The following is a 27,101-nucleotide window of genomic DNA, read 5'->3' as shown; positions in this document are numbered from 1 at the left end:
CGTTTCCGGACAGAAGTACATTAGACCTTTTTTATCCTTATCCTCCCATCAGTCAATCACTAGAGTTCGGTGGCCCCATAGCGGTGTGGGCTATGCTTAAATGGAATGGACTGGGTCCTCTGGCCCAAGTGAACCGATCATTGAGTGGAAATGATCATGTGGCCACTCAAGGACATCATGTTCCCAAAACTAGCAGGAAAATTCACCTTGTATAAGCACACCAGGCCAGTATTAGTCAACCACAGGAGACATCAGTCTGACGCTTTATAACATCGCCTCATCGCTTGATAATGGCCTTAACTGGATGCAGGAGAAACAAGTTTCTTTAGATATGCCATATCCAGCTGATCCAAAGTACATTGGGGTGACAAAAGTTTGGGGTAGCGATATGCACATACACAGGTGGCTGAAGTGTCGCGTACACAAGGTGTAAAAGGGCAGTACGTTGGTGGAGCTCTCATTTGTACTCAGGTGATTCACGTGAAAAGGCCTGCAATGTGATTATGGCCGCACGACGGGAAATAACAGACTCTGAATGCGGAATGGTAGCTGGGGCTAAACACATGGGCAGTCCATTTCGGAAGTCGTTAGAAAATTCAATACACAGTGTCAAGAGTGTGCCGATAATATTGCATTTCAGGCATTACTTCTCACCGCGGACAACGCAGTGCCCGGTGACCTTCACTTAACGATCGAAAGCAACAGCGTTTGCGTACAGTTGTCAGTGATAATAGAAAAGCAACACTGCGTGAAATAACCACAGAAATCAATGTGACACACACGACAAACGTATCCGTTAGGATAGTGCGGCGAAATTTGGCGCCAATGGGCTATGACGACCGCCGCAAGTGTCTTTGCTAACATTACGGCATCGCCTGCAGCGCCTCTCCTGGGCTCGTGACCACATCGGCTGGCCACCAGACGACTGGAAGACCGTGGGCTGGCCAGATGAGTCCCGATTTCAGTTGGTAAGGGCTGACGGTAGGTTTAGAGTATGGCGCAGACGCCACGAAGTCATGGACCCAAGTAACAATCAGGCATAGCGGTGTGGGCTATGTTTAAATGGAATGGACTGGGTCATCTGGCCCAAGTGAAACGATCATTGATTATCATGATTATGTAGCCACTCAAGGACATCATGTTCCCAAAACACGATGGAATTTTTGAGGATGACAGTCTGCCATGTCACTGGGCCACAGTTGTTCGCGATTGATTTGGAGATCTTTCTGGACAATTCGAACGAATGATTCGGCCAACACGAATCTCATTGAACATTTATGAGACATAATCGAGGGATCAGTTCGTGCACAAAATCCAGCACCAGCAACACCTTCACAATTATGGACGGCTGTAGGGGCAATATGTCTCCCTATTTCTGCAGGGGACTTCCAACGACATTTTTAGTCCATGCCACGTTGAGAGGCTGCGCTACGCCAGACAAAAGGAGGTCCGACACGATATCAAAGATATTCCATAAGATTTGTCATGTCATTTTAAATGTTTCGTTTCCAAAAATAAATCGTACAATGATCCGTGAGCATGTGTGGTCGTGGCGACTGGTAATACGACAAGCCACTTGAGCGTGTGCTGACGTTCGCAGGCCCCACAGCCGTCAGCCTCATGGTCCGGGGTTCGAGACGCGCTGTCCTTCGCGGATGTTTGCGCTCAGCCCCTCTTTTACGGCCTGATACCTATCACTACCGGCTCCGAAGACTGTCTCTACCTCAACGTCTACGCGCCGGCTGCAGAGAGTGGTCCTTACCCCGTCATGGTCTACATCCACGGTGGAGCCTTCAAGGGTGGTAGTTCTTCGGGTGCAACTCCGCACAGCTTCGTGGAGAAGGGCGTTGTGCTAGTCACAATCGCCTACCGTCTCGGAGCCCTTGGTAAGTAAATCACATCATTTTCGCTTTTTTTGTGATTCCATATAGCGTGAGGTGTTAGATGAGAAAATTTTAAAGAAATCAAGATTTTGGAGCCAAGGGCAAACACCTAGCGGAATTAAGGCAACGTGGAATAGTCCCTTGCCGATATAAATCCAACCGCACAACACGCATCAAAAAAAGTTTTGCATCACCCCAGTTCCCAGAACTCCTGAAGATAGACGTTGACTGTAGATATTGTATCACGGACACAGTCCCTTTGAATGTTCAGAGATGTCACTAAACCCGCCCAAAGATGTAAACAACCATTCATTAGCAGCCCTATTAGATGGAGGGGGTCCGACAGCCGATGAGTTCCAGTCATTCCACCAGGAAGGAGGTACACGGCTCGTGTTGTCTGTAGTTCAACCAAGCCTAGACGGTCAATACCGCGGTTCGATCGCGTCCGCATTGTGACTTTGTGACAGGAAGGGCTCTCAACAGGCGAAGTGACCAGGCGTCTCGGAGTGAACCAAAGCGATGTAGTTCGGACATGGAGGAGATACAGAGAGACAGGAACTGTCGATGACCTGCCTCGCTCAGGCTAACCAAGCGCTATTACTGCAGTGGTTTCAGCTGAAGCATAATTTAATAATAGCTAACACTTGGATTAAGAATCATAAAAGAAGGTCTCAGATAGATTATATAATGGTAAGACAGAGGTTCAGGAACCAGGTTTTAAATTATAAGACATTTCCAGGGGCAGATGTGGACTCTGACCACAATCTATTGGTTATGAAATGTAAATTAAAACTGAATAAACTGCAAAAAGATGGGAATTTGAGGAGATGGAACTTGGATAAACTGAAAGAACAAGAGGATGTAGAGAGCTTCAGGGAGAGCATTAGGGAACGACTGACAAGAATGGGGGAAAGAAATTCAGTAGAAGAAGAATGAGTAGCTTTGACAGATAAAATAGTGAAGGTAGCAGAGGATCAAGTAGGTAAAAAGACGAGGGCTAATAGAAATCCTTGGCTAACAAAGGAGATGTTGAATTTAACTGATGAAAGGTGAAAATATAAAAATGCAGTAAATGAAGCAGGCAAAAAGAAATACAAACATCTCAAAAATGGGATTGACAGGAAGTGTAAAATGGCTAAACAGGGATGGCTAGAGGACAAATGTAAGGATGTAGAGGCATATATCACTAGGGATAGGATAGATACTGCCTACAGGAAAATTAAAGAGACCTTTGGAGAAAAAAGAACCACTTGTATGAAAATCAAGAGCTCAGATGGAAATCCAGTTCTAAGCAAAGAAGGGAAAGCAGAAAGGTGGAAGGAGTATATAGGGGGTCTATACAAGGGTGAGGTACTTGAGGACAACATTATGGAAAGGGAAGAGGACGTAGATGAAGATGAAATCGGAGATATGATACTGCATGAAGAATGAAGAATTTCACAGAGCACTGACAGACCTAAGTCGAAACAAGGCCCCGGGAATAGACAACATTCCATTAGAACTACTGACAGCCTTGGGAGAGCTAGGCCTAGCAAAACTCTACCAGCTAGTGAGCAAGATGTATGAGACAGGCGAAATACCCTCAGAATTAAAGAAGAATATAATAATTCCAATCCCAAAGAAAGCAGGAGTTGACAGATGTGAAAATTACCGAACTATCAGTTTAATAAGCCACGGCTGCAAAATACTAACACGAATTCCTTACAGATGAATGGAAATACTGGTAGAAGCCGACCTCGGGGAAGATCAGTTTCGATTCCATAGAAATGTTGGAACACGTGAAGAAATACTGACCCTACGACTTATCTTAGAAGATAGATTAAGGAAAGGCAAACCTACGTTTCTTGCATTTGTAGACTTAGAGAAAGCTTTTGACAATGTTTACTGGAATACTCTCTCTCAAAAACTGAAGGTGGCGGGGGTAAAATACAGGGAGCCAAAGGCAATTTACAATTTGTACAGAAACCAGATGGCAGTTATAAGAGTCGAGGGACATGAAAGGGAAGCCGTCGTTGGGAAGAGAGTGAAACAAGGTTGTAGCCTATCCCCGATGTTATTCAATCTATATATTGAGCAAGCAGTAAAGAAAACAAAAGAAAAATTCGGAGTAGGAATTAAAATCCACGGAGTTGAAATAAAAACTTTGAGGTCCGCCGATGACATTGTAATTCTGTCAGAGACAGCAAAGGATCTGGAAGAGCAGACGAACGGAATGGACAGGGCCTTGAAAGGAGGATATAAGACGAACATCAACAAAAGCAAAACGAGGATAACGGAATGTAGTCGAATTAGATCGGATGATGCTCAGGGTATTACATTAGGAAATGAGACGCTTAAGTAGTCAATGAGTTTTGCTATTTGGGTAGCAAAATAAATGATGATGGTCGAAGTAGAGAGGATATGAAATGTAGACTGCCGATGGCAAGGAAAGCGTTTCTGAAGAAGAGAAATTTGTTAACATCGAGTATAGATTTGAATGTCAGAAAGTCGTTTCCGAAAGTATTCGTATGGAGTATAGCCGTGTATGGAAGTGAAATGTGGACGATAAATAGTTTAGAGAAGAAGAGAATAGAAGCTTTCGAAATCTGGTGCTACAGAAGAATGCTGAAGATTAGATGGGTAGATCACATAACTAATGAGGAGGTATTGAATAGAATTGGAGAGAAGAGAAATTTGTGGCAGAGCATGACTAGAAGAAGGGATCGGAAGGTAGGGCATATTCTGAGTCATCAAGGGATCACCAATTTAGTATTGGAGGGCAGCGTGGAGGGTAAAACTCGTAGAGGGAGACCAAGAGATGAATTCACTAAACAGTTTCAGAAGGATGTAGGTTGCAGTAGGTACTGGGAGATGAAGGAGGTTGCACAGGATAGAGTAGCATGGAGAGCTGCATCAAACCAGTCTCTGGACTGAAGACCACAACAACAAAAGAAGTTTGTATAAATGGAAAAGATTTGGAGACAAGAGAAGGTTTCAGATTGATTTTTAATGCTTAGACAGAGATTTAGGAACCAGATTTTAAATTATAAGACATTTCCAGGGGCAGATGTAGACCCTGACCAAAATTTGTTGCTTATGTACTGTAGATTAAAACTGAAGAAACTGTAAAAGGGCAGAAAATTAAGGAGATGGGACCTGGATAAGTTGAAAGAATCAGAGGTTGTTGAGAGCTTGAGAGGGAGCATCAGGGAACAGTAGATTAGAACTGGGTAATGGAATACAGTAGAAGACGAATGGATAGCTTTAGGAGATAAAATAGTGAAGTAAGAAGAGGATCAAATATGTAGAAAGGCAAGGACCAGTAGGAATCCTTGTATAGCACAAAAGATATTGAATTTAACTGATGAAAGGAGAAAATACAAAAATGCAGCATATGAAGCAGGTGAACGCGAACAGAAACGTTTAGGAAATGAGATTGACAAGAAGTGCAAAACTGCTAAGCAGGAGTGGATATAGGACGAATGTGAGGATTTACAAACATATTTCACTAGGGGAAAGATAGATACCGCCTACAGGAAAATTTAAGAGGCCTTTGGGAAAAAGAGAAGCACCTATATGATTATCAAGACCTCAGATGTTAAACCAGCCCTAAGCAAAGAAGGGAAAGATGAAAGGTGGAAGGGGTGTATAGAGAGTCTATAAAAAGGAGATGAACTTGAAAGCAATATTATAGAAAGGGAAGCGGACGTAGATGAAGATGAGATGGGAGATATGACACTACGAGAAGAATTTCACAAAGCTCTGAAAGATCTAAGTCGAAACAATGCCCCGACAGTAGACGGAATTCCGTCAGAACTACTGATAGCTTTGGGTCAGAGAGCCATGACAAAACTCTTCAATCAGGTGTGCAAGATGTATGAGAAAGGCGAAATACCCTCAGACTTCAAGAAGAATGTGATAATTCCAATTCCAAAAGAAAGAAGCTGCTGTCAGGTGTGAAAATTATCGCACTAACATTTAAGTAAGTCATGGTTGCAAAATACTAACCCGAATTCTTAACAGCAAAATGAAAAAAACTGGTAGAAGCAGACGTCGGGGATGATCTTTGGATTTCGAAGAAATGTAGGAACATGCGAACCAGTAATGAGACTACGACTTACCTTAGAAGTTAGATTAAGCAAAGACATTTGTAGAATTTGTAGACTTAGGAAGAGCTTTTGACAATGTTGACTGGAATACTCTATTACAAATTCTGAAGGTAGCAGGGGTAAAATACAGGGAGCGAAAGGCTATTTACAACTTTTACAGAAACCAGACGGCAGTAATAAAAGTCGAGGGGTATGAAATGGAAGCAGTGGTTGTGAAAAGAATGAAACAAAGTCGTAGCCTATCCCCAATGTTATTCAATCTGTACATTGAGCAAGCTGTACAGGAAACCAAGAAAAATTTGGAGTAGGAATTAAAGTCCATGGAGAAGAAATAAAAACTTCGAGGTTTGCCGACGACATTGTAATTCTGTCTGAGACAACTAGGGACTTGGAAGAGCAGTTGTACAGAATGGACAGTGTTTTAAAAAGAGGATATAAGATCAACATCAAGAAAAGTGAAAAAAGAATAATGGAATGTAGTCGAAGGCTGAGGGAATCAGATTAGTAAACGTGTCACTTAAAGTAGGAAATAGGTTTTGCTATTTAGGCATCAAAAAAACTGATCATGACCGAAGTAGAAAGGATATAAAATATAGACTGGCAATGGCAAGACAAGCATATCGAAAGAAGAGACATTTGCTAACATCAAATATAAATTTAAGTGTTCGGAAGTCTTTCCTGAAGGTATTTGCCTGGAGTGTAGCCATGTACAGAAGTGTAACGTGGACGTTAACCAGTTTAGATAAAAAGAGAATAGAAGCTTTCGAAATGTGGTGCTACAGTAGAGTGCTGAGGATTAGATGGGTCGATCACCTAATGAGGAAATACTGAATAGAATTGGGGAGACTAGAAATTTTGTGCCACAACTTGACTAAAAGAAGGAATCGGTTGATAGGACAAATTCCGAGACATCAAGGGACCATCAATTTAGTATTTGAGGGAAGTGTGGGGGGTAAAAATCGTAGAGGGAGACCAAGAGATCTATACAGCAGGCAGATTAGGGAAGATGTAGGTTGCAGTAGTTATTTAGAGATGAGGAGGCTTGGACAGGACAGGGTAGCATGGAGAGCTGCATCAAACCAATCTTCCGACTGAAGACCACAACAACAACGACACAACAATATTCAAGTATTTATTTTACATAATTGTAAGTGTAATTAAGTAACTGACATTAGAGTAAATTAATAACACATTACGACAGGAAATTATAGGAGGTCGTAGGTAATAGTAAACACTATGTATCTATTGAAAACTAGGTGATGCGTGTTTCATAGAATTTGTTGTGGTTGGCAGGAGAGCCAACACCGTGTTACTAGAGGAGGCCGAAATGCACGCGTTTTAGCTCACGCAGGCTGGCGTGAGGACTGGAACAGGACAAGGAAATTAGAATTTAGAAAAACGGACGTAGCTGGTGGAATACTTAACTTTAATCCATTAATGATGAACGTCGGTTTTGACAGTACATGATTCACAATATCAATAGTAACTGATAATGGCGCCTTGCTAGGTCGTAGCAAATGACGTAGCTGAAGGCTATGCTAAACTATCGTCTCGGCAAATGAGAACGTAAGTAGGCAGTGAACTATCGCTAGCAAAGTCGGCTGTACAACTGGAGCGAGTGCTAGGAAGTCTCTCTAGACCTGCCGTGTGGCGGCGCTCGGTCTGCAATCACTGATAGTGGCGACACGCGGGTCCGACGTATACTACCGGACCGCGGCCGATTTAAAGGCTACCACCTAGCAAGTGTGGTGTCTGGCGGTGACACCACAGAATTAATCGACTGTAAGTCTTAGATATAACTGATTTGAATATTAACATTCTGCCGTCCGCACGACTCGTATATATATATTCCCTTGGCGCCGGCAGTGCTAGTTCGGATTACTTGGCTTGTCGCCGGCCGTTCTTGACATTATCGGGAGATCATAAATTATTAAGTTTTATTAATCTCGTCGTTGGTTCTCACACGATCACAACCCTGTTCCCCTACTTTCATAAAACTTCGATGGTATACATACGTAAATAAATACAACATGTGTTTATTTCATATATTTGTTTATTTGCATTGTCTTTGGTACTTAGTGCTTCTCTTTCGTATGATATGCAGCAAAACAGTCTCCAAGATGCAACGCAAATTTTACACAAGACTTGCATATTAAGTTTGTTGTTATCCTTTTTTTGTTTCTGGAACATACAAGGCAGTTCCTTCGTTTTCGTTTATTCGTTTCGGAAATAAGTATTAGTTGGTACGCGATGTAGTGGCAACGCCCAAGTTTTGCTCAGAAGCAGGTGCATGGTCTTTCTTCCACGAATCAGACACTTTCAATAAAAAATCGTGAAATCGGAGACTCTTGTGATCTGTATTGAAATAGTGCCATGTACGGGACGCATTAAACAATGCGCAATTAAAGAGGGACATGCAAACCTTTCTTAACCATTTTTTAGGTTTTCTGTATATAGGGTAATAACTCAAACTTTGGTCTGCCTGATCCAATCCATTCATGTGTTTGTTCTAATCTAATACACCTTCGGATTTTTTTTATTGTGCAATTGGTTTTTCTACATTTTCTTTGAGTGTCACTCAAAGTGGCATTATGTATTGCAGAGATCATTCGTATCATTTTAGTTTCCGAAGCTCTACATACCCGTGCGAGTACTTCACCTTTCCGTTGATTACAAGCTTCAAACTCATTGACTTTTGCGCGCTTTAATTTTTCCGGAAATCCTATATTTTGCCATGTCGTTCCACAAACTCGAATTTTCTTTTCAGGTAACTTCTCTGCAAGTTCTACACTGTTATAATAATTATCCATGTAGAGGTGATGCCACTTTCCATAAGAAGGTGTCAATAGTTCCTTCACTATTTTTTTCTAAAGGCTGTCCAGCGCCGCTAAATATCTTGAATGAGACATGACACAGAATCCGAATGTGTATGCCATGTTTCGTAATTTTCGACGGACTGTAAACTTTAAAATTTAACCGCCCACTCCACAGTATCATTCCTTCATCAACTGAGATGTTTTGCCTTGGATTAAAGGTTTCTTTAAACTTTTTGGAAAAATAATCAATTACGAATTGCCCTTTGAAAAGCCTGTCGGCATTCTCCGGTTTATTGTTGCTCTCGGAAAAATGTAAAAATTATAATATTTGTCTGAATCGGTTACGGGATGTCGTTTTCCGAAATATCGGTGTGTCTATCAACGGATTCGCTGACCAATAATCATCGATTCTTGCTTTTTTTTACAATTCCCATAAGGATAGCAAGCCCAAACCATTTTCTAAGTTCGGGTCCCGTAACGTCGACAAATTTGGCATTTTTTTATCCAGTTTTTTCTATTGCAATTTTGACTGTAGTACTTGTTGGTTCCGTTGCTAATATATTCAAATAGATCGTTCCCAATATACAATTCTACGATATCCTCGACGCACTGTGTATCTTTGCGAAATATGTTTGAACCTGGAGATCCTTCAAATTTATTATTGGTCCCCAGTAAATCAAAGTCTGACCTCTGTGCACTGTCGTCTTCTTCTGATTCATCCGAATCAGTTGGCAACCGTAGCGTTCGCCGAATTCTTCTTGGACGTATTTCACTATCTTCCGACGATTCTGCTTCACCTTCATATTTTTTATATTCAATGTCTTCTTCCCACTCGGCTAAGTCGTCCGAAACGTCAGACAAGACGTCCGCGCATTCATCGTAAATAATCGTATCGTCTCTTTCGTCTGCCACGATGAAAGGGCACGTACTTGTTGACGTGTGTAACTTACTGTTACCTAAACAAAACACTAACAGAATGCAAAAGATACTAAAGTGTTGTCGCCGGCCACTTAGCGATACTGTGCACACTACACCACTGTGGTGTCGCCGGACGGAATAGTGTTAAGAATTTTTAAAGTTAGGAACAAATGGTCAACCCCAGTGAAAATAACAGGAAAAATTCTTTGGAAATGAATGAGCTCATATTTAATTTTGATGATTTCTTTTAAATTAATCAAAATCAAGTTATCTCATAACAACATAAATTTAGTAAATGAATACTGATGCCAAACAATACCATCATACACAACCGTGATTGGTTCTAGTGGATGTAGTACACTGTGGTGCAAATAGTTTTAATGTGTATTATAAGAAGTAGTTATGATCTTCATTTTTCGGAATCTGGGCAGTAAAATTACGAGATTCGGAGGCAGAGTGGGGGATGCGAGTATACATAGGAGAAGTAGGAATGTTGAGCAAGGGACAGTGTGTCAACCACGGATTATCTGAGTGGAAATCACGTATTATTTCACTCAGAAATCTTAGTGCAAGTTACAGAGACAGACACTGGAACGATGCAGCATTGAACTTTGTTCAGTTCGGTCCGAAATCACAAGTTTCGGGCATAGCAAAATTTTCGTGCAGTAGCAATGAACTTTAGCGATTTACTATGAATCGAAGAAACTCTGATATTTTCTGTTCAGTTGGTAATAGTCTTCAGCTTTAGAGTGTGGATATCAGAGGAAGTATTTGGCAAAACACTATAGCGTAAATCTGGAAGGTAAACTCACACTAATGCTATCTTCGGCTGGGCTATATACTCATGTACGCGCTCTGTGCAATGTTATTAACCAGACGGAACATTACTCACAATCTCGTGTGTCGCCTATAGTTATTGATCGCCCACCTCCTATATGTTATTAATAATTGGTGTTGAAAGCAGAAACTTTGAACTTGAGTTGAACTAGAGTGCAAGTGGATCTTCCCTCCTTTAGACAACCAAGAGCCAAACAATTTAACGGCCATACATTGTACCAGCAGCCTTGGTGTCGAAAGAAAACATTTATCATCTGTTATGTTTCACACTGTAATGTGTATATCTGAGTAGTACCTTAGAGTTCTGTAGTGTAGCTAAATTTTCTAACTTTTTTAACACCTTACCTTCTATGTCAGATAATAATATAAACAGTAATAACATCTTTCATCTTCCTAAGGGCAGTAGTATAATTTACTAGAATACCCAAGTAGATACATTTTCTTCCATTTTGACATGAAAGACTTGCATGTAAGTTCAGGTTTCTGCTAGCACTTGAATGAACTGCTCCACACACGGTCTAGAATGGGTATGGATTCATTTAGTATGACTGTGTAGTATTTTCAGGTATGGTTTGACGTGCATTTTGGTTTAACATACACTGATCAATCTTTACAGACAAATTAACAAATCATGATTTCTTTGACTTGTTCGTCCGTAGAACAGTGACGCCTGGCGAAGCGTCCCATACGCGAAGGAGTACACTGTTCCCTTTCTTGACCGAAAACTGAAACTACATTTAAAAGTTCAAAGGCTTGTACAAAGCAATAAGTCTAACCACTTGTTTCTAAAAGTTCACATTTCACTTTGTACTCTAGGGAAAGGCTTTAGGAAATTGATATTGATGACGCCGGCCGGTGTGGCCAAGTGGTTCTAGGCGTTTCAGTCTGGAACCGCGCGATCGATACGGTCGCAGGTTCGAGTCCTGCCTCGGGCATGGATGTGTGTGATGTCCTTAGGTTAGTTAGGTTTAATTAGTTCTACGTTCTAGGGGACTGATGACCTCAGATGTTGAGTCCCATAGTGCTCAGAACCTTTTGAACCATTTTTTTATATTGATGACTCTGAGTTCAGTGAATAATAAAACTTAAAGAGCCATCCTCAAAATACGGATTACAGAACCGCTATAATTAGTATCCTGTTGAGTTCTGTCTGTTATGATGGATAGTGTTTCTTCTTGTTTCCGAGCAGAAAAATCAGACAATGGAAGTTAAGTGACTTGTATGCCGAGTAAACACGGCAGTTGACATCTGACAGTTTGTGTGTGTGGAGAATTTACATCTTGTCGGCATGTGGCAGGTTTCCTGAGCCTGTTGAACGACGACATCCCGGGCAATGCGGGTTTCAAGGACCAGGTGCTGGCGCTACAGTGGGTGCAGAGGAACATCGCAGCCTTCGGCGGAGATCCTAGCAGCGTTGTCATATTTGGGGAAAGTGCAGGTGGCGGCTCCACGTCACATCTCTTCCTCTCGCCGGCCGCCAAGGGTGAGTACTTCCTGAGCTATCAGGCCTATAAGCCAGATGTAATCAATCAAGAACTGTAGTACTCCGAAACAAGATACGAAAAGAAAATATATCACTTCATTTGACGGAATTTATATCATTATCCCTTTGTTTTTCTTAGTTCCTGTCTTTGTTTTTATAAGGATGCTTCTATGCAGTGCATCTTCTTCTCTTTAACCTCATCTTTGAATCTCCAACCACTTCTTTACTCTATTTAGGTTTGTGTTTGAGCTCTCAAACGAGTGACGTAATAATTTTGATCATGCTATCGGTGTTCATGTGGAGTACTTGACTTAGCTAGATTAGCCTGATTCCAGATTTGTTTCCCGAATTTGTTATGCACTTCGTCCTGAATTTCAGAGTCCAAATTGCTACACCAAGAAGAAATGCAGATGAAAAACGGGTATTCTTTGGACAAATATATTATACTAGAACTGACATGTGATTACATTTTCACGCAATTTGGGTCCATAGATCCTGAGAAATCAGTAACCAGAACAACCTCCTCTGGCCGTAATAACTGCCTTAATACTCCTGGGCATTGAGTCAAACAGAGCTTGGATGGCGTGCACAGGTACAGCTGCCCATGCAGCTTCAACACGATACCACAGTTCATCAAGAGTAGTGACTGGCGTATTGTGACGAGACAGTTGCTCGGCCACCATTGACCAGACGTTTTCAATTGGTGAGAGATCTGGAGAATGTGCTGGCCAGGGCAGCAGTAGAACATTTTCTGTATCCAGAATGGCCCGTACAGGACCAGCAACATGCGGTCTTGCATTATCCTGCTGAAATGTAGGCTTTCGCAGGGATCGAATGAAGGGTAGAGTCACGGCTCGTAACACATCTGAAATGTAACGTCCACTGTTCGAAGTGCCGTCAATGCGAACAAGAGGTGGCCGAGACGTGCAACCAATGGCACCCCATACCATCATGCCGGATGATACGCCAGTATGGCGATGACGAATACACGCTTCCAATATGCGTTCACCGCGATGTCGCCAAACACGGATGCGACCATCATGATGCTGTAAACAGACCCTATATTCATCCGAAAAAATGATGTTTTCCCATTCGTGCACCCAGGTTCGTCGTCGAGTACATCATTGCAGGCGCTCCTGTCTATGATGCAGCTTCAAGTGTAACCGCAGCCCTGGTCTCCGAGCTGATAGTCCATGCTGCTGCAAACGTCGTCGAACTGTTCGTGCAGATGGTTGTTGTCTTGCAAACGTCCCCATCTGTTGACTCAGGGATCGAGACGTGGTTGCACGATCCGTTACAGCAATGCGGATAAGATGCCTGTCCTCTCGACTGCTAGTGATACGAGGCCGTTGGGATCCAGCACGGCATTCCGTATTACCCTTCTGAACCCACCGACTCCATATGCTGCTAACAGTCATTGGATCTCGACCAACGCGAGCAGCAATGTCGCGATACGATAAACCGCAATCGCTACAATCCGACCTTTATCAAAGTCGGAAACGTGATGGTACGCATTTCTCCTCCCTGCACGATGCATCACAACAACGTTTCACCAGGCAACGCCGGTCAAATGCTGTTTGTGTATGACAAATCGTTTGGAAACTTTCCTCATGTCAGCACGCTGTAGGTGTCGGTACCGGCTCCAACCTTGTGTGAATGCTCTGAAAAGCTAATTATTTGCGTATCACAGCATCTTCTTCCTGTCGGTTAAATTTCGCATCTGTAGCACGGCATCTTCGTGGTGCAGCAGTTTTAATGGCCAGTAGTGTATATTGTATATCAAATAGTGTTCGGGTGTTAGCTAAGCCAAAGGGCTTCCAGTAGTCCGGAATATTGTGACTGTATTGTAGGGAGCAGAAAAATAACAAAAGGCAATACCAGAAATCTTTCTCTCCTCAAATGATTAGGAATCCCATTGCCAAAAGTTCAACTTTCAAATTACTATTGTGCAGGAATGGCTGCAAATGATCTCCAAGTAGCCGAACATAACAATTTCCAGTCAATGATCAGTTTAGTTGGACCAGAGGCCCAGTCCATTCCATGTAAACGCAGCCCACACCATTATGGAACCACCACCAGTTTGCACTTTGCCTTGTTGATAACTCGGCTTCGTGGGATCTGCGCCACACTCGAACACAACCATCAGCTCTTACCAATTGAAATCAGGACTCATCTTCCCAGGCCACGGTTTTCCAGTCGTCCAAGGCACAACCCAGGAGAGGCGCTGCAGGTGATGTCGTGCTTTTACCAAAGGCACTCGCGTCGGTCATCTGCTGCCATAGACCATTAATGTCAGTTTCGCCACACTGTCCTAACGCATACGTTCATTGTACGTCCCATATTGATTTCTGCCGGTTATTTCACACGGTTTTGCTTGCCTGTTAGGGCTGACAACACTAAGCTAACGCCGCTGCTCAAAATGGCTCTGAGCACTATGGGACTCAACTGCTGAGGTTATTAGTCCCCTAGAACTCAGAACTAGTTAAACCTAACTAACCTAAGGACATCACAAACATCCATGCCCGAGGCAGGATTCGAACCTGCGACCGTAGCGGTCTTGCGGTTCCAGACTGCAGCGCCTTTAACCGCACGGCCACTTCGGCCGGCTAACGCCGCTGCTCTCGATCGTTAAGTGAAGGCCGTCAGGACTGCATTGTTCGTGGTGAGTGGTAGTGCCTGGAATTTAGTACTCTGTGCTCACTCTTGACACTGTACACCTCTGAATATTGGATTCCTTAATGATTTTCGAAATGTCCCATGCGTCTAGGTCCACCTACCATTCCGCGTTCAAAGTCTGTTAATTCCCATCGTGAGGCCATAAACACGTCCGACACCTTTTCATTTGAATCACAGTAGTACGAATGACATCTTCGCTATTGCGCTGCCTTTTTATACGTTGTGCATGCGATACTAGCACTATCTGTATATGTGCATATCGCTATCCCAAGACTTTTGTCATTCAGTGTACTAATCACTTGCATATCTAAACATGTAGCGCTTGACGGTTGTTACATGTTGAAATTTTAATGGCTAACGGTTTGCTTAGAAGGCTCTATCATCATCAATATCGTCGTCATCATCGTCGGTGTCAGCCAGTTCGATCACTTGGTGATGTGGTCTGTTTGAGTTGACTTGCAACATAGGAAGCCAGCAGATCCTTCCTTATCTGCCAATCTTGAACTTTCCGTTGCCATTTAGTCTGGCTTCTTTCTTAGGTCTGTCCCTTCTGTTCTTTTGGTAAGCTGAACTCAAAGCTAGTACTTCATTTGACCGTCTACCGTCTTTTACTCGAGCGAAATGACCAGCCCACTGTTGTTGCAAGGCATTCACTCCTTCCACTAAGCTACTGATCTTCTGTACGTCTGTTATCAACTGCTCTCTTTCCCTGTTTCTTCGTGTAGCCCGGCATTGATCTTTCCATTCCACTTTGGGTTACTATTAGTTTTCTAACAATGAACTCATTTAATGTCCTTCTCTCACAGCCATAAGTTATTACTGGCAGTACAGACTGGTCAAAAACTGTTTCCTTCAGCTCAACCGATATCTTAGAATTCAAACCTGAAGAGTATCTTCCATAAGCTTGTCACCCTAATTTAGTACGTTGACTGTTCCTGTTTTTAGGTAGCCCAGAGAGACATATTCTGTGATCATTTCCGGGTATACGTCCCTGTGGTGTCCATTTATTCATCATGGTCTTGGTTTCATCATATTTCTTTTTAGACCACTTCAGATCAGAATAATACAAATTCGCTAACTAACGTCTGAAGTCTTTATATTTACAAACTGAACAACATCAGGGATTTTATTTTGCAATTCAGACATTGCTTTCTCTAGAACTACTGAAAACAGTTTTGGAGGTATAGAGTCACTTTGTTTTACAACATTTTAAATGGGAAATTCATTTGTTTCCTCAACAACATTCACAAACGCTGTGAAGGCTTTGCATATGTTGTATAAGTCCTTAATATAACCATGTTCTATTTCTTCTTCTGTTAGAGCCTCAGAAACAGCTGAGTGACTGCTCGAACCGAATGTCTGTTCAAAATCAATAAAGGCAAACAAAGAAGAAGATGGCACTCATTTGTTCTGCTAATTGTTTGCGTAGAGTGAGGATATGATCAATTTTACTACAAGCTGGACGGAACACAGGTAGCTCAGTGGGTTGAACCACATCAAGTGTAGTGCTCGACCTGGAAGTAAAAATTCTAGTAAAAACTACGGACAGAAGGTTGATAATGCGAGTTCTGCACATCTTTAGTACTACCTTTCTTATGTTTTGGGATTATTTTAGCTTTGTTTATTATTTAATACTAGATAAAAACCTTTCCCATAAGAATGTGTAAATTTCCTGGATTATATGCTTCGTTCCAACGCCATTAATATCTTCAAATGTTCTGAATAACTTGCAACAAAGTTCCATAAATATCGTCAACTTCTTGTTAAACGTCTGCAGTATCACTAGCAGGTGGCAGTACTGTGCCACAAGCAACGAGTGTCTCAATTTTAGCAGCCACTGTCTCACTCAACATGCAAACTTCAGCGTTCACTTTCATTTGTTATAAACCTTTTTTGGTGAACTTGATGGCTAATTTGTATTTTCTTTCACAGTCTCTCGAAGAGAGTTGATAAGTGTCCTTCAACAAAGCACTATCAGTCAAAACATTAAAGTAAGAATTGAACAGCTATACACCAACTCTCTCTGATACATCATAGTAGTCATAAAAATGGATTTTTACCTTCATGTTCTAACTATGGAGTAAATTCTAAGTACTGAGTAACCACTAGTCACTGCCTCATGTACACAAAATTTAAATCTCCTCTAGAAATGCAGGTTTTCACAACCAATCTTCATATCTTTGGAAATGCAAAAGCTATGACTCATGCTGATGCTTTAGAAAAATGGATTAATAGCTGTTCAGAACTTGAAATGATGTCGTTAATCGTTATGACCAACAAATTGTTAGCGATCATATCTTCATGTGCATTGCCCACATTCTCTTACCTTATATCACAGATAGAAGAGGTATAATTAAGTTCGCCATCAGGGAATTCTCATCCCTAGACCAACTGACAAGTTTATCATTTCCCAAGAACTACTACGGCTGCTGATTTAAAATAAGCATGTTATCATTACTCCCAAGTTGTATTTGTACATCTTTAACATAATCTAGAAACCAAGTGAAGCAATACGTCACATATATTTGACTGTATATTTATATATATCTGACTGTATTTCTACATACATACACACACACACACACACACACACACACACCCGGCTATCTTGTCCACCCAAAATATCTCTGGAACAATAACAGCTATTGGATCAGCCGGCACGGTAGCTCAGCGTGTTCGGTCAGAGAGCCGGTTGGCCTCTGTAATAAAAAACTGAGTGGAACGATCAACCACCGAACTTGAACAGGCTGTCTTGCGACGTCCGCAACGACCAACACAACGATCAATAACGAAAAAAAAAAAAAAAAAAGTTGGTAGAGCACTTGCCCGCGAAAGGCAAAGGTCCCGAGTTCGAGTCTCGGTCCGGCACAAAGTTTTAATCTGCCAGGAAGTTTCACATCAGCACACTCTCCGCTGCAGAGTGAAAATCTCATTCTGGAGACATCATCTATCAGACGTAGAAATCCGATTACCAATTTTCGTTTATGTGGCATAGCTCCCCCTTGGCTTGTGGTTTTTTCCGTCAGTGTATTTCATCTATCTTCTGCAACTATCTTTCTTTTAACTGAAATAATCAGCAACCAGCTGCAGAAGAGAAATTTTATTTCCTTTCCGGTTTCAGGCACTTAGTACTCTTCTTCAGAAGGTTATAATTATCGAGTTATGTGTGAGTGTAAAAAATACTATGTTTTCAGTATAGTGCTCTGGTGATGAGGTTCTTAGTGCCTGTACAAAAATTGTATAAGGAAGTCAAACACCAAGTGCAAACATTATGACAGAATTGGATCTAACAGCAAAGCTGATTACCTCCAGTTCTGGCATGATGTTTGCACTTGTTGGTTAGCCTCCTTAAACCATTTTTGTACTGGAACTATGAACCACATGACCACAGCAATATGTTAAATGCATCTTTATTTTTGCCACTCGCAAATAATGCGGTAGTTACCGACTTCTGAATAACGGCACTAGGTGCCTGAAACCGATAAGGGAAATAAAATTTCTCTTCTGGAACTGGTTGTTGATTATTTGAATTAATAGTGAAAAGGGTACTTAGCTATATTTTTTTGAAGTCAGAGTTGCTATTAATGAATATCTCATGAAGTTTTGTGACATTTAAACCAACATCCAAATATTTTTTGTGTTTTCTGCTGTAATGGGTGTCTCCAATTTCAAGTTTTAGAATATGATAAAGGATTCGCAAACTATTATTTCCAGGAACACCACTGAAACTGCTGTTGTTCTCCAGGTGGCTTCAGGGATGGTATTCTGAAATAACAACTGACGGACTTTCCGTAATCTGTTATGTAAAATACCAAGGAGTTCCATTAACATATTCTTGTGAATATTCTTCGGTACACCTTCAGTCTTATCTGTAAGAATTATTTCTTTTAAAATTACCGCCATTAGTTCTTGAGGGTATTTTCGTTCTGTCGTTGCAACTAAACGAAAATATGCTGAAGAACTGTAAAGCAGCTACGGACAGTACGGCCACACACATGTAGAATTACCTCCATTACGTGTATCTCTTTCTTTGCCTCGTTCTTGGTCTCGATCTTGTTTCCTTTATCTTCGCTTAACTTCAGCATCCTCAACCAAAAACTGAGAATATCTTTGCGTTTCATTTATGACGTCTTCCATAATATTTAAATAACATTTTCTGTTTTATTTAAAAGTGTTAATGTTACTTTCGTACTCCTGACGCATTTCCCTGCATTGCGAACACTAAAACGTTCGCAGGTTTATTGATTTATTTTTTGGCTGAGGTTCGTCTTCTGAACTTGCAGACGTCCCACTGTGATGTAGGTTTATTGTTTTTATTCCTAACACTGTGCTAACCACAAAACTCTTTTCGATTAGTTGCCACAAAATTATGAACATAGTTGTCTGTTTTTGGTTCATAGCGGCAATACCAACTGACAGTATGCAACATTAGAACACAAAAAGTCCCCGCATTTTACTAAGAAACCAGCCAAGTGGACTTTTTTGAGTGATTTCTTATCTAAGCTCGAAATTTAACGTAATGGCGAACCGTAATAAGAGGACGGTGTTTGACTTATTCAGCACTACACTGTACATTTACTCCCATACAAAAATACGCCATCATTAACTCATATTATCTTGTTTTGCAGATTGCCTGGTTTCTGTCCGATTTCTCTTGAACCGTCAGCCCACGAGTGACAGTGTATGGCGGCTGCCCCCGCCCATAGCAGAGAAAATTCTTTACAAACCGAACTCGTGTCCTAACTCACTATGGAACTACCAATTCAGTTATCAGTTTCAGGAAAATTATAATGTCGAATGGGTGCTGACTAATAGCGAAAGCAACTAGAGGCAATTGTCGTGAAATCTCAAAACTATATCTTCGTTCACCGTGAAAATTGAATGAATTACTGCACCCCCAGCCCCATACTCTTTTGTTACCTCTGTGTCGGGAAAAAGTTTCATTGTTTATGTAGTAGTTTCTTCTTCGTACCGAGCGAGTTGGCGCAACGGTTAGCACGCTGGACTCCCATTCGGGAGGACGACAGTTCAGACCCGCGTCCGGCCGTCTTGATTTCGGTTTTCCGTGATTTCCCTAAATCGCCTAAGGCGAATGCCGGGATGGTTCCGTTGAAGGCCCTAACCCGGGCTTGTGCCCCGTCTCTAATGACCTCGTTGTCGACAGGACGTTAAACCCTAATCTCCTCCTCCTCCTCCTCCTCTTCGTCGACGTTTGTGGTGGCTTATTGGTATATTAAATAATGCACGCACTGCATTTAATATCAGGTTCCTATTTTTCGAATTTATAGAATGGTTTGGCTCGAAGTGTAGTGAACAAAACTTCACGTTATTGTGCTACATACGCCCTCTTTCCTTAAAAACACCGTGCTACAAAGCAATATAAATGAAGCTCTTCACATGCATCTGATATCGTATTCAACAGTGTAGCTTACTGACCAGTTAAAGGGGGGACATTCATGAAAGACGCACGCACTATTTAAAAGATGAATCAGATCTACAATTTTCAAAAAATAAGGTATGTACTTTTTCTCAGAAACAATTGAAGAGAAAAAATGGTACAAATGGCTCTGAGCACTATGGTACTCAATATCTGAGGTCATCAGTCCCCTATAACTTAGAACTACTGAAACCCAACTAACCTAAGGACATCACACATATTCATGCCCAAGGCAGGATTCGAAACTGCGACCGTACCAATCACGCGGTTCCGGACTGAAGTGCCGAGAACCGCACGGCCACCGCGGCCGGCTATTTTGAAGAGATTTTTACATAATGTTCTCTGGTTCTCTGTTTCATCTCTGCATGCAGTAAGCTTCACTTACGAGGTTTCTTTGAGCATATCGAATAGGAGAATTTTAATATTTTTTAATTATAATTTCATAACTATGATATAAAATTCATGCAAAATTCCAAACACCTTGCCCCCTATCTTAGCTTACATACAGATCGCAAAATTTGCCCTTGAGACATCGTTTACTGGGTTTATAGAAATAAGTGTACAACATTTCATAACTCTAACCTTCATATATTCTGAGAAAGGGGTACATAAAGCTCAAAAAAACATGATTTTCTGGAAATGCAATTTAAAGTTCAACCTAACTTTTTTCTTATGTCATCTCTTCAGAAGTTCCAAGATTTTTACTGAGGGTCGTCTTTCCCTTCAAGGCTTCTCTTCTGATTTCGTGTTTGCTGTCTTCTTTCCTTTAGCAGATCTTCTATTGACTTTTCACCTGCAAACAGAAGTTGTAAATCTGTGCTTCTCAATATGTCTTAAGTGAAATTTCCTATCTTAGAGTCTGTTCTCTCTAATGGACACGATAATTTGACGATCTCGCTAGCGCTACCAGAAGCGGTGAAAATAGGCGCTTCTTAAAAGATATTCATTTGCTCCTAGCGCTGCAAACGTCAGGCTGCCCGTAGATGCGAAGTATTACAAAAGGCTTGCGTCCACTAGCAACTAACTTCCTTAAGCACTTGCTGAGACGTTTACATTGGAATAAAAACTTACACAAGTTCACTTCTTCAGGTCACTGGGACAAGTTTATTTCAGGAACTCGCCGTAAGTACTTGTTACAGAAGTGCAGTTATTCTTAAAAACCAGAGCAGTCACCACTGTTGTCACATTATTATTAATAAATAAAAATCATGACGAAATCCAAAAATAAAAAATTTAAAAACATATAAGAGGAGTAGATATATGGTGTCGCCAATAAACGCTATTCCAATTAACTAAAATCAGAGGACTTCACATAGATTAAAAACTTTGGAGAAGTCGTACGTACATTTCGAACAGGTCTTGTCTATTGTATCATCAAGTATTCGATAACAGAAAACAAAAATGCGGCTCAGTATCTCACCAAGAGACTATCTGCTGATTACTATCCGATTTTTGTAAGCAGTATTTACAAATTCCACTATCCATTCTGATGAAACAAATTGAATGATAAACTCATTTCGCAGTTCTTTGACTGGTAGGACCAATTATGTGTCTTTAGGCGTTCCAACGGTACGTTTGTTTTGGGCCATCTGCCTTTGTGCCATTCTCCTTTTCGACAATAATATTTTCGCGCCGGTACAGAACAGTCACAATTTTTGTAAGTTTGAGAAAAACTTCGACAAAAGGCAAATTCGGCATGTACTTTCAAGCAAGATACAAGAAACTAAAACGAATTTTCACCTCCAACGGAGTGCACGCTGATTTGGGACTTCCTTACGAATTAAAACTGTGTGCCAGACCGAGACTCGAACCTGGGATGCGATCTGGAGCAGAGTTTTAATTTGTCGGGAAGTTTTATGCAAGGAATTGTTTCCACTAACTTGCGAACCTCCTGAATTTAATGAAACTATCCTACATCGGCGGGAGGGTGGCGGGTTAGCAGATATGGTCGTTCGTAATATTCCATATAATTCCGCGACCGTATGGATAATGCGCCATATCGCAGAAGTAATTTCGACAGAATGCCTAATAAATACGAGCTCAGAATTAAGATGTTAGAACGGTTGCAAGACGGGCAAATAAACTGTAACGGCTCAGAGAGGAAGGCTGAATTGTTACCTACAATAAACGAAAACAAACTAGCTGTGAAAGCGTACATTGCGGATAAAATCGCTGAGAGCAGTGGCCACAAAGTAGTGTGTTTACCGTCCTACAATTGTGATGTAAATACGATAGAATTGGTATAGGCCAAAATAAAACACAGTTTCAGGAAGATCAACGTCGCTGGTGACATGTCAAAGGAAAGATTGCACAGTCTTGTTAATGCTGCTTCCCTTCAGTTAATGCACAGGACTGACAAGGCTATTGCAGGAAAGTGGAGTAGCTGGATCAAGAGCGCTGAACACGAGATGGAATAATGGAAATAGCCATCGATGAAGTTATCATCAATACCATGCCCTCAAGCGATAATGACAAATGATCATCATCATCATCATGTTGATTCTAACGCAAATCACAGTGATCTTTAGTGAACATCACTATGACAATTCTTTCAGATACAGTTAATTACACTTTGTAAACATTACTGCTGTGCTGCGTTTAATAAATGAAATGTGCAAACAGATTCAAAATAAGTTTTTTTACTTTATATTCATAGTGTCGAAAGTTGTACATTTATCTAATTTCATTTTTGATTGTTTTCTACATCTACATACATACTCCGCAATCCAGCATACGGTGCGTGGCGGAGGGTACCTCGTACCATAACTAGCATCTTCTCTCCCTGTTCCACTCCCAAACAGAACGAGGGAAAAATGACTGCCTATATGCCTCGGTACGAGCCCTAATCTCTCTTATCTTTGTGGTCTTTCCGCTCAATGCAAGTTGGCGGCAGTAAAAATGTACTGCTGTCAGCCTCAAAATGCTGGTTCTCTAAATTCCCTCAGTAGCGATTCACGAAAAGAACGCCTCCTTTCCTCTAGAGACTCCCACCCGAGTTTCTGAAGCATTTTCGTAACACTCGCGTGATGATAAAACCTACCAGTAACAAATCTAGCAGCCCGCCTCTGAAGTGCTTCTATGTCCTCCCTCAATTCGACCTGATAGGGATCCCAAACGCTCGAGCAGTACTCAAGAATAGGTCGTATTACTGTTTTATAAGCGGTCTCCTTTACAGATGAACCACATCTTCCCAAAATTCTACCAATGAACCGAAGATGACTATCCGCCTTCCCCACAACTGCCATTACATGCTTGTCCCACTTCATATCGCTCTGCAATGTTACGCCCAAATATTTAAACGACGTGACTGTGTCAAGCGCTACACTACTAATGGAGTATTCAAACATCACGGGATTCTTTTTCCTATTCATCTGCATTAATTTACATTTATCTATATTGAGACTTAGCTGCCATTCTTTACACCAATCACAAATCCTGTCCAAGTCATCTTGTATCCTCCTACAGTCAATCAACGACGACACCTTCCCATACACCACAGCATCATCAGCAAACAGCCGCACTTTGCTATCCACCCTATCCAAAAGATCATTTATGTAGATAGAAAACAACAGTGGACTTACCACACTTCTCTGGGGCACTCCAGATGATACCCTCACCTCCGATGAACACTCACCATCGAGGACAACGTACTTGGTTCTATTACTTAAGAAGTCTTCGAGCCACTCACATATTTGGGAACCAATCCCAAATGCTCGTACCTTAGTTAGGAGTCTGCAGTGGGACACGAGTCAAACTCTTTCCGGAAGTCAAGGAATATGGCATCCGTCTGATACCCTTCATCCATGGTTCGCAAGATATCATGTGAAAAAAGGGCGAGTTGCGTTTCGCAGGAGCGATGCTTTCTAAAGCCGTGCTGATGCATGGACAGCAACTTCTCTGTCTCAATGAAATTCATTATATTCGAATTGAGAATATGTTCGAGAATCCTGCAACAAACCGATGTTAAGGATATTGGTCTGTAATTTTGAGGATCCGTTCTTCTACCCTTCTTATATACAGGCGTCACCTGCGCTTTTTTCCAGTCGCTTGGGACTTTACGTTGGGCAAGAGATTCGCTATAAATGCAAGCAAAATAAGGAGCCAATGTAGTAGAGTACTCTCTGTAAAACCAATACATAAATAATACATTAGTTACAGGTAAAACTCTCGAGCAACAAATTACATGATTTCCGATTCGACAGAAGTGCCACTTAAGCTGGCAATATTTCCGCGAGTGCAGCCTCCTATTTCGTGTCAGGTGCAAAACGAGGTTAGTGGTTCCGGCACTGCACCCAGCAATAGACACTGCCTTCCCCTCACCGCTCCTCGCCCCCAAGCAACCATAATGCGGGGGCACGACCGTTCCCGCCAGCCATGGCGCCAACCGTCAGTTTATCGTGGACAGACAGTACCTTCTTCCTCCCTACGTTTCCACCATTAAACTCTAGAACTGCATCATAAGTTGCAATTCTGACAACCGTAGCACATGAAAATGTGGTTTTAGGGCATCGTTTCCGTATGAATGAATTTACTCATTTGGATTCTAGGTTTTTTAGAAGTTCAAGAACGACCACAAACCAGTAAGTGTGTTTGACGACATCCAGAATACAATTTTTAACCATCTCCTTGCCATCCCTCTGAGCCTGCAGATACGCTACTGGCCATTAAAATTGCTACACCAAGAAGAAATGCAGATGATAAACGGGTATTCATTAGACAAATGTATTATACTAGAACTGACATGTGATTGCATTTTCACGCTATTTGGATGCATAGATCCTGAGAAATCAGTCCCCAGAACAACCACCAATGGCCGTAATAAGGGCCTTGATACGCCTGGGCATTGAGTCAAACAGAGCTTCGATGCCGTGTACAGGTACAGCTGCCCATGCAGCTTCAACACGATACCACAGTTCATCAAGAGTAGTGACTGGTGTATTGTGACGAGACAGTTGCTTGGCCACCATTGACCAGACGTTTTCAATTGGTGAGAGATCTGGAAAATGTGCTGGCCAGGGCAGCACTCGAACATCTTCTGTATCCAGAATGGCCCGTACAGGACCAGCAACATGCGGTCGTGCATTATCCTGCTGAAAGGTAGGGTTTCGTAGGGATCGAATGAAGGGTAGAGCCACGGGTCGCAACACATCTCAAATGTAACGTCCTCTGTTCAAAGTGCCGTCATTGTGAACAAGAGGTGACCGAGACGTGTAACGAGTGGCACCCCATACCGTCACGCCGGGTGATACGCCAGTATGGCGATGACGAATACACGCTTCCAATGTGCGTTCGCCAAACACGGTTGCGACCATCATGATGCTGTAAACAGAACCTGGATTCATCCGAAAAAATGACGTTTTGCCATTCGTGCACCCAGCTTCGTCGTTGAGTACACCATCGCAGGCGCTACTGTCTGTGATGCAGCGTCAAGGGTAAATGCAGCCATGGTCTCCGACCTGATAGTCCATGCTGCTGCAAACGTCGTGGAACTGTTCGTGCAGATGATTGTTGTCTTGCAAACGTCCCCGTCTGTTGGCTCAGAGATCGAGACGTGGCTGCACGATTCGTTACAGTCATGCCGGTAAGATGCCTGCCATCTCGACTGCTAGTGATACAAGGCCTTCGGGATCCAGCATGGCGTTCCGTATTACCCTCCTGAACCCACCGATTCCATATTCTGCTAACAGTCATTGGATCTCGACCAACGCGAGCAGCAATGTCGTGATACCATAAACAGCAATCGCGATAGGCTACAATCCGACCCTTATCAAAATCAGAAACGCGATGGTACACATTTCTCCTCCTTACACGAGGCATCACAACAACGTTTCACCAGGCAACGCTGTCAACTGCTGTTTGTGTATGAGAAATCGGTTGGAAACTTTCCTCATGTCAGCATGTTGTAGGTGTCACCACCTGCGCCAACCTTGTGTGAATGCTCTGAAAAGCTAATCATTTGCGTATCACAGCATCTTCTTCCTGTCAGTTAAATTTCGCGTCTGTAGCACGTCATCTTCGTCGTGTAGCAATTTTAATGACCAGTAGTGTATTTACACCAACTAACGTGGCACCGATGAAGACTGGGATGTTCATCTGTTGACACCATGCGGAAATATGTAGCCCATACTGCACTTTTCATGTCACTTACAATGGATAGGTTCTACCTGACAGCCTCACCACGATACACCTACATAAATCTCCGTCAGTATCAAGGGGCAAAACAAAAATTGCTTCTCCATAAACAAGGGAGTTGGTCTGTTACTGTTTCTAAGATACAGAACACTGTCACAGATGATCTATAAAACCAAAGAGCAAATATCACAGCCTTCTAGATGTAAGCTGTCCAAGATTGCTTGAAAGTAATCCACAGAATCGTTGTTGCTTCAAAAAGTGGGCGTGTTAGGAAGGTCGCGTCACAGATTTAATTATTTTTCGGGCATTCGGGTGCGATTTCAGCATTGAAACTTTGGGAACTTACTGTCCATGAGTTCTAACAATAAAGAAAAAATAAACTGAAAACTGAATTTCATGTACGTCCCCCTCAACGCGACGCTATCGCAATCTATAACGACAACGAGTAGGAGCGTCGCTTCTGATTGTGCTAGTAGGCTCTTGAACTTCTCCTTCTTAACTATATTTCACTACATCCTCAAAGACATCAAAACTGTTATTTCTATTAAATATAAAACACAACCTTTTACATTAAATGAGAAATTACAAGAAATGCTATAAAATAAGTGACTCATGTTATGACAAGACGTTTTCGTTACGACATCCAGAAAATTTTTTGAAAACAGCATTAGCCCCTCCTCACTCAACATGAACTGCCATATCGAGTAAACTGGGTTTGGAGTGTGGACACCGCAGCTGGACTCGAATAGGGCCTAGACGTGCAGTAGATCATACCCCTTCTGGTCAGCCTGATTTAGGCTATTGACGATTTCCCTAAATCATTTGTGGTTA

General features: G+C 41.9%; 1 protein-coding gene across 1 annotated transcript in view; it reads left to right on the top strand.

The window, feature by feature from the left end:
• LOC124622224 (juvenile hormone esterase-like) overlaps positions 1-27,101 on the top strand; it is a 103,891-nt gene that overhangs the window by 17,187 nt on the left and 59,603 nt on the right. The window contains exons 3-4 of the mRNA XM_047147877.1: positions 1,601-1,886; positions 11,840-12,025. Coding sequence (XP_047003833.1) covers positions 1,601-1,886; positions 11,840-12,025 — 472 coding nt within the window. The remainder of the gene's footprint in view (positions 1-1,600; positions 1,887-11,839; positions 12,026-27,101) is intronic.

The sequence above is a fragment of the Schistocerca americana genome, chromosome 7 (genome assembly GCF_021461395.2).
Source record: "Schistocerca americana isolate TAMUIC-IGC-003095 chromosome 7, iqSchAmer2.1, whole genome shotgun sequence".
Taxonomy (NCBI): Eukaryota; Metazoa; Arthropoda; class Insecta; order Orthoptera; family Acrididae; genus Schistocerca; species Schistocerca americana.
The sequence above is the reverse complement of the archived record's forward strand: the minus strand, read 5'-3'. Positions and strand labels throughout refer to the sequence as shown.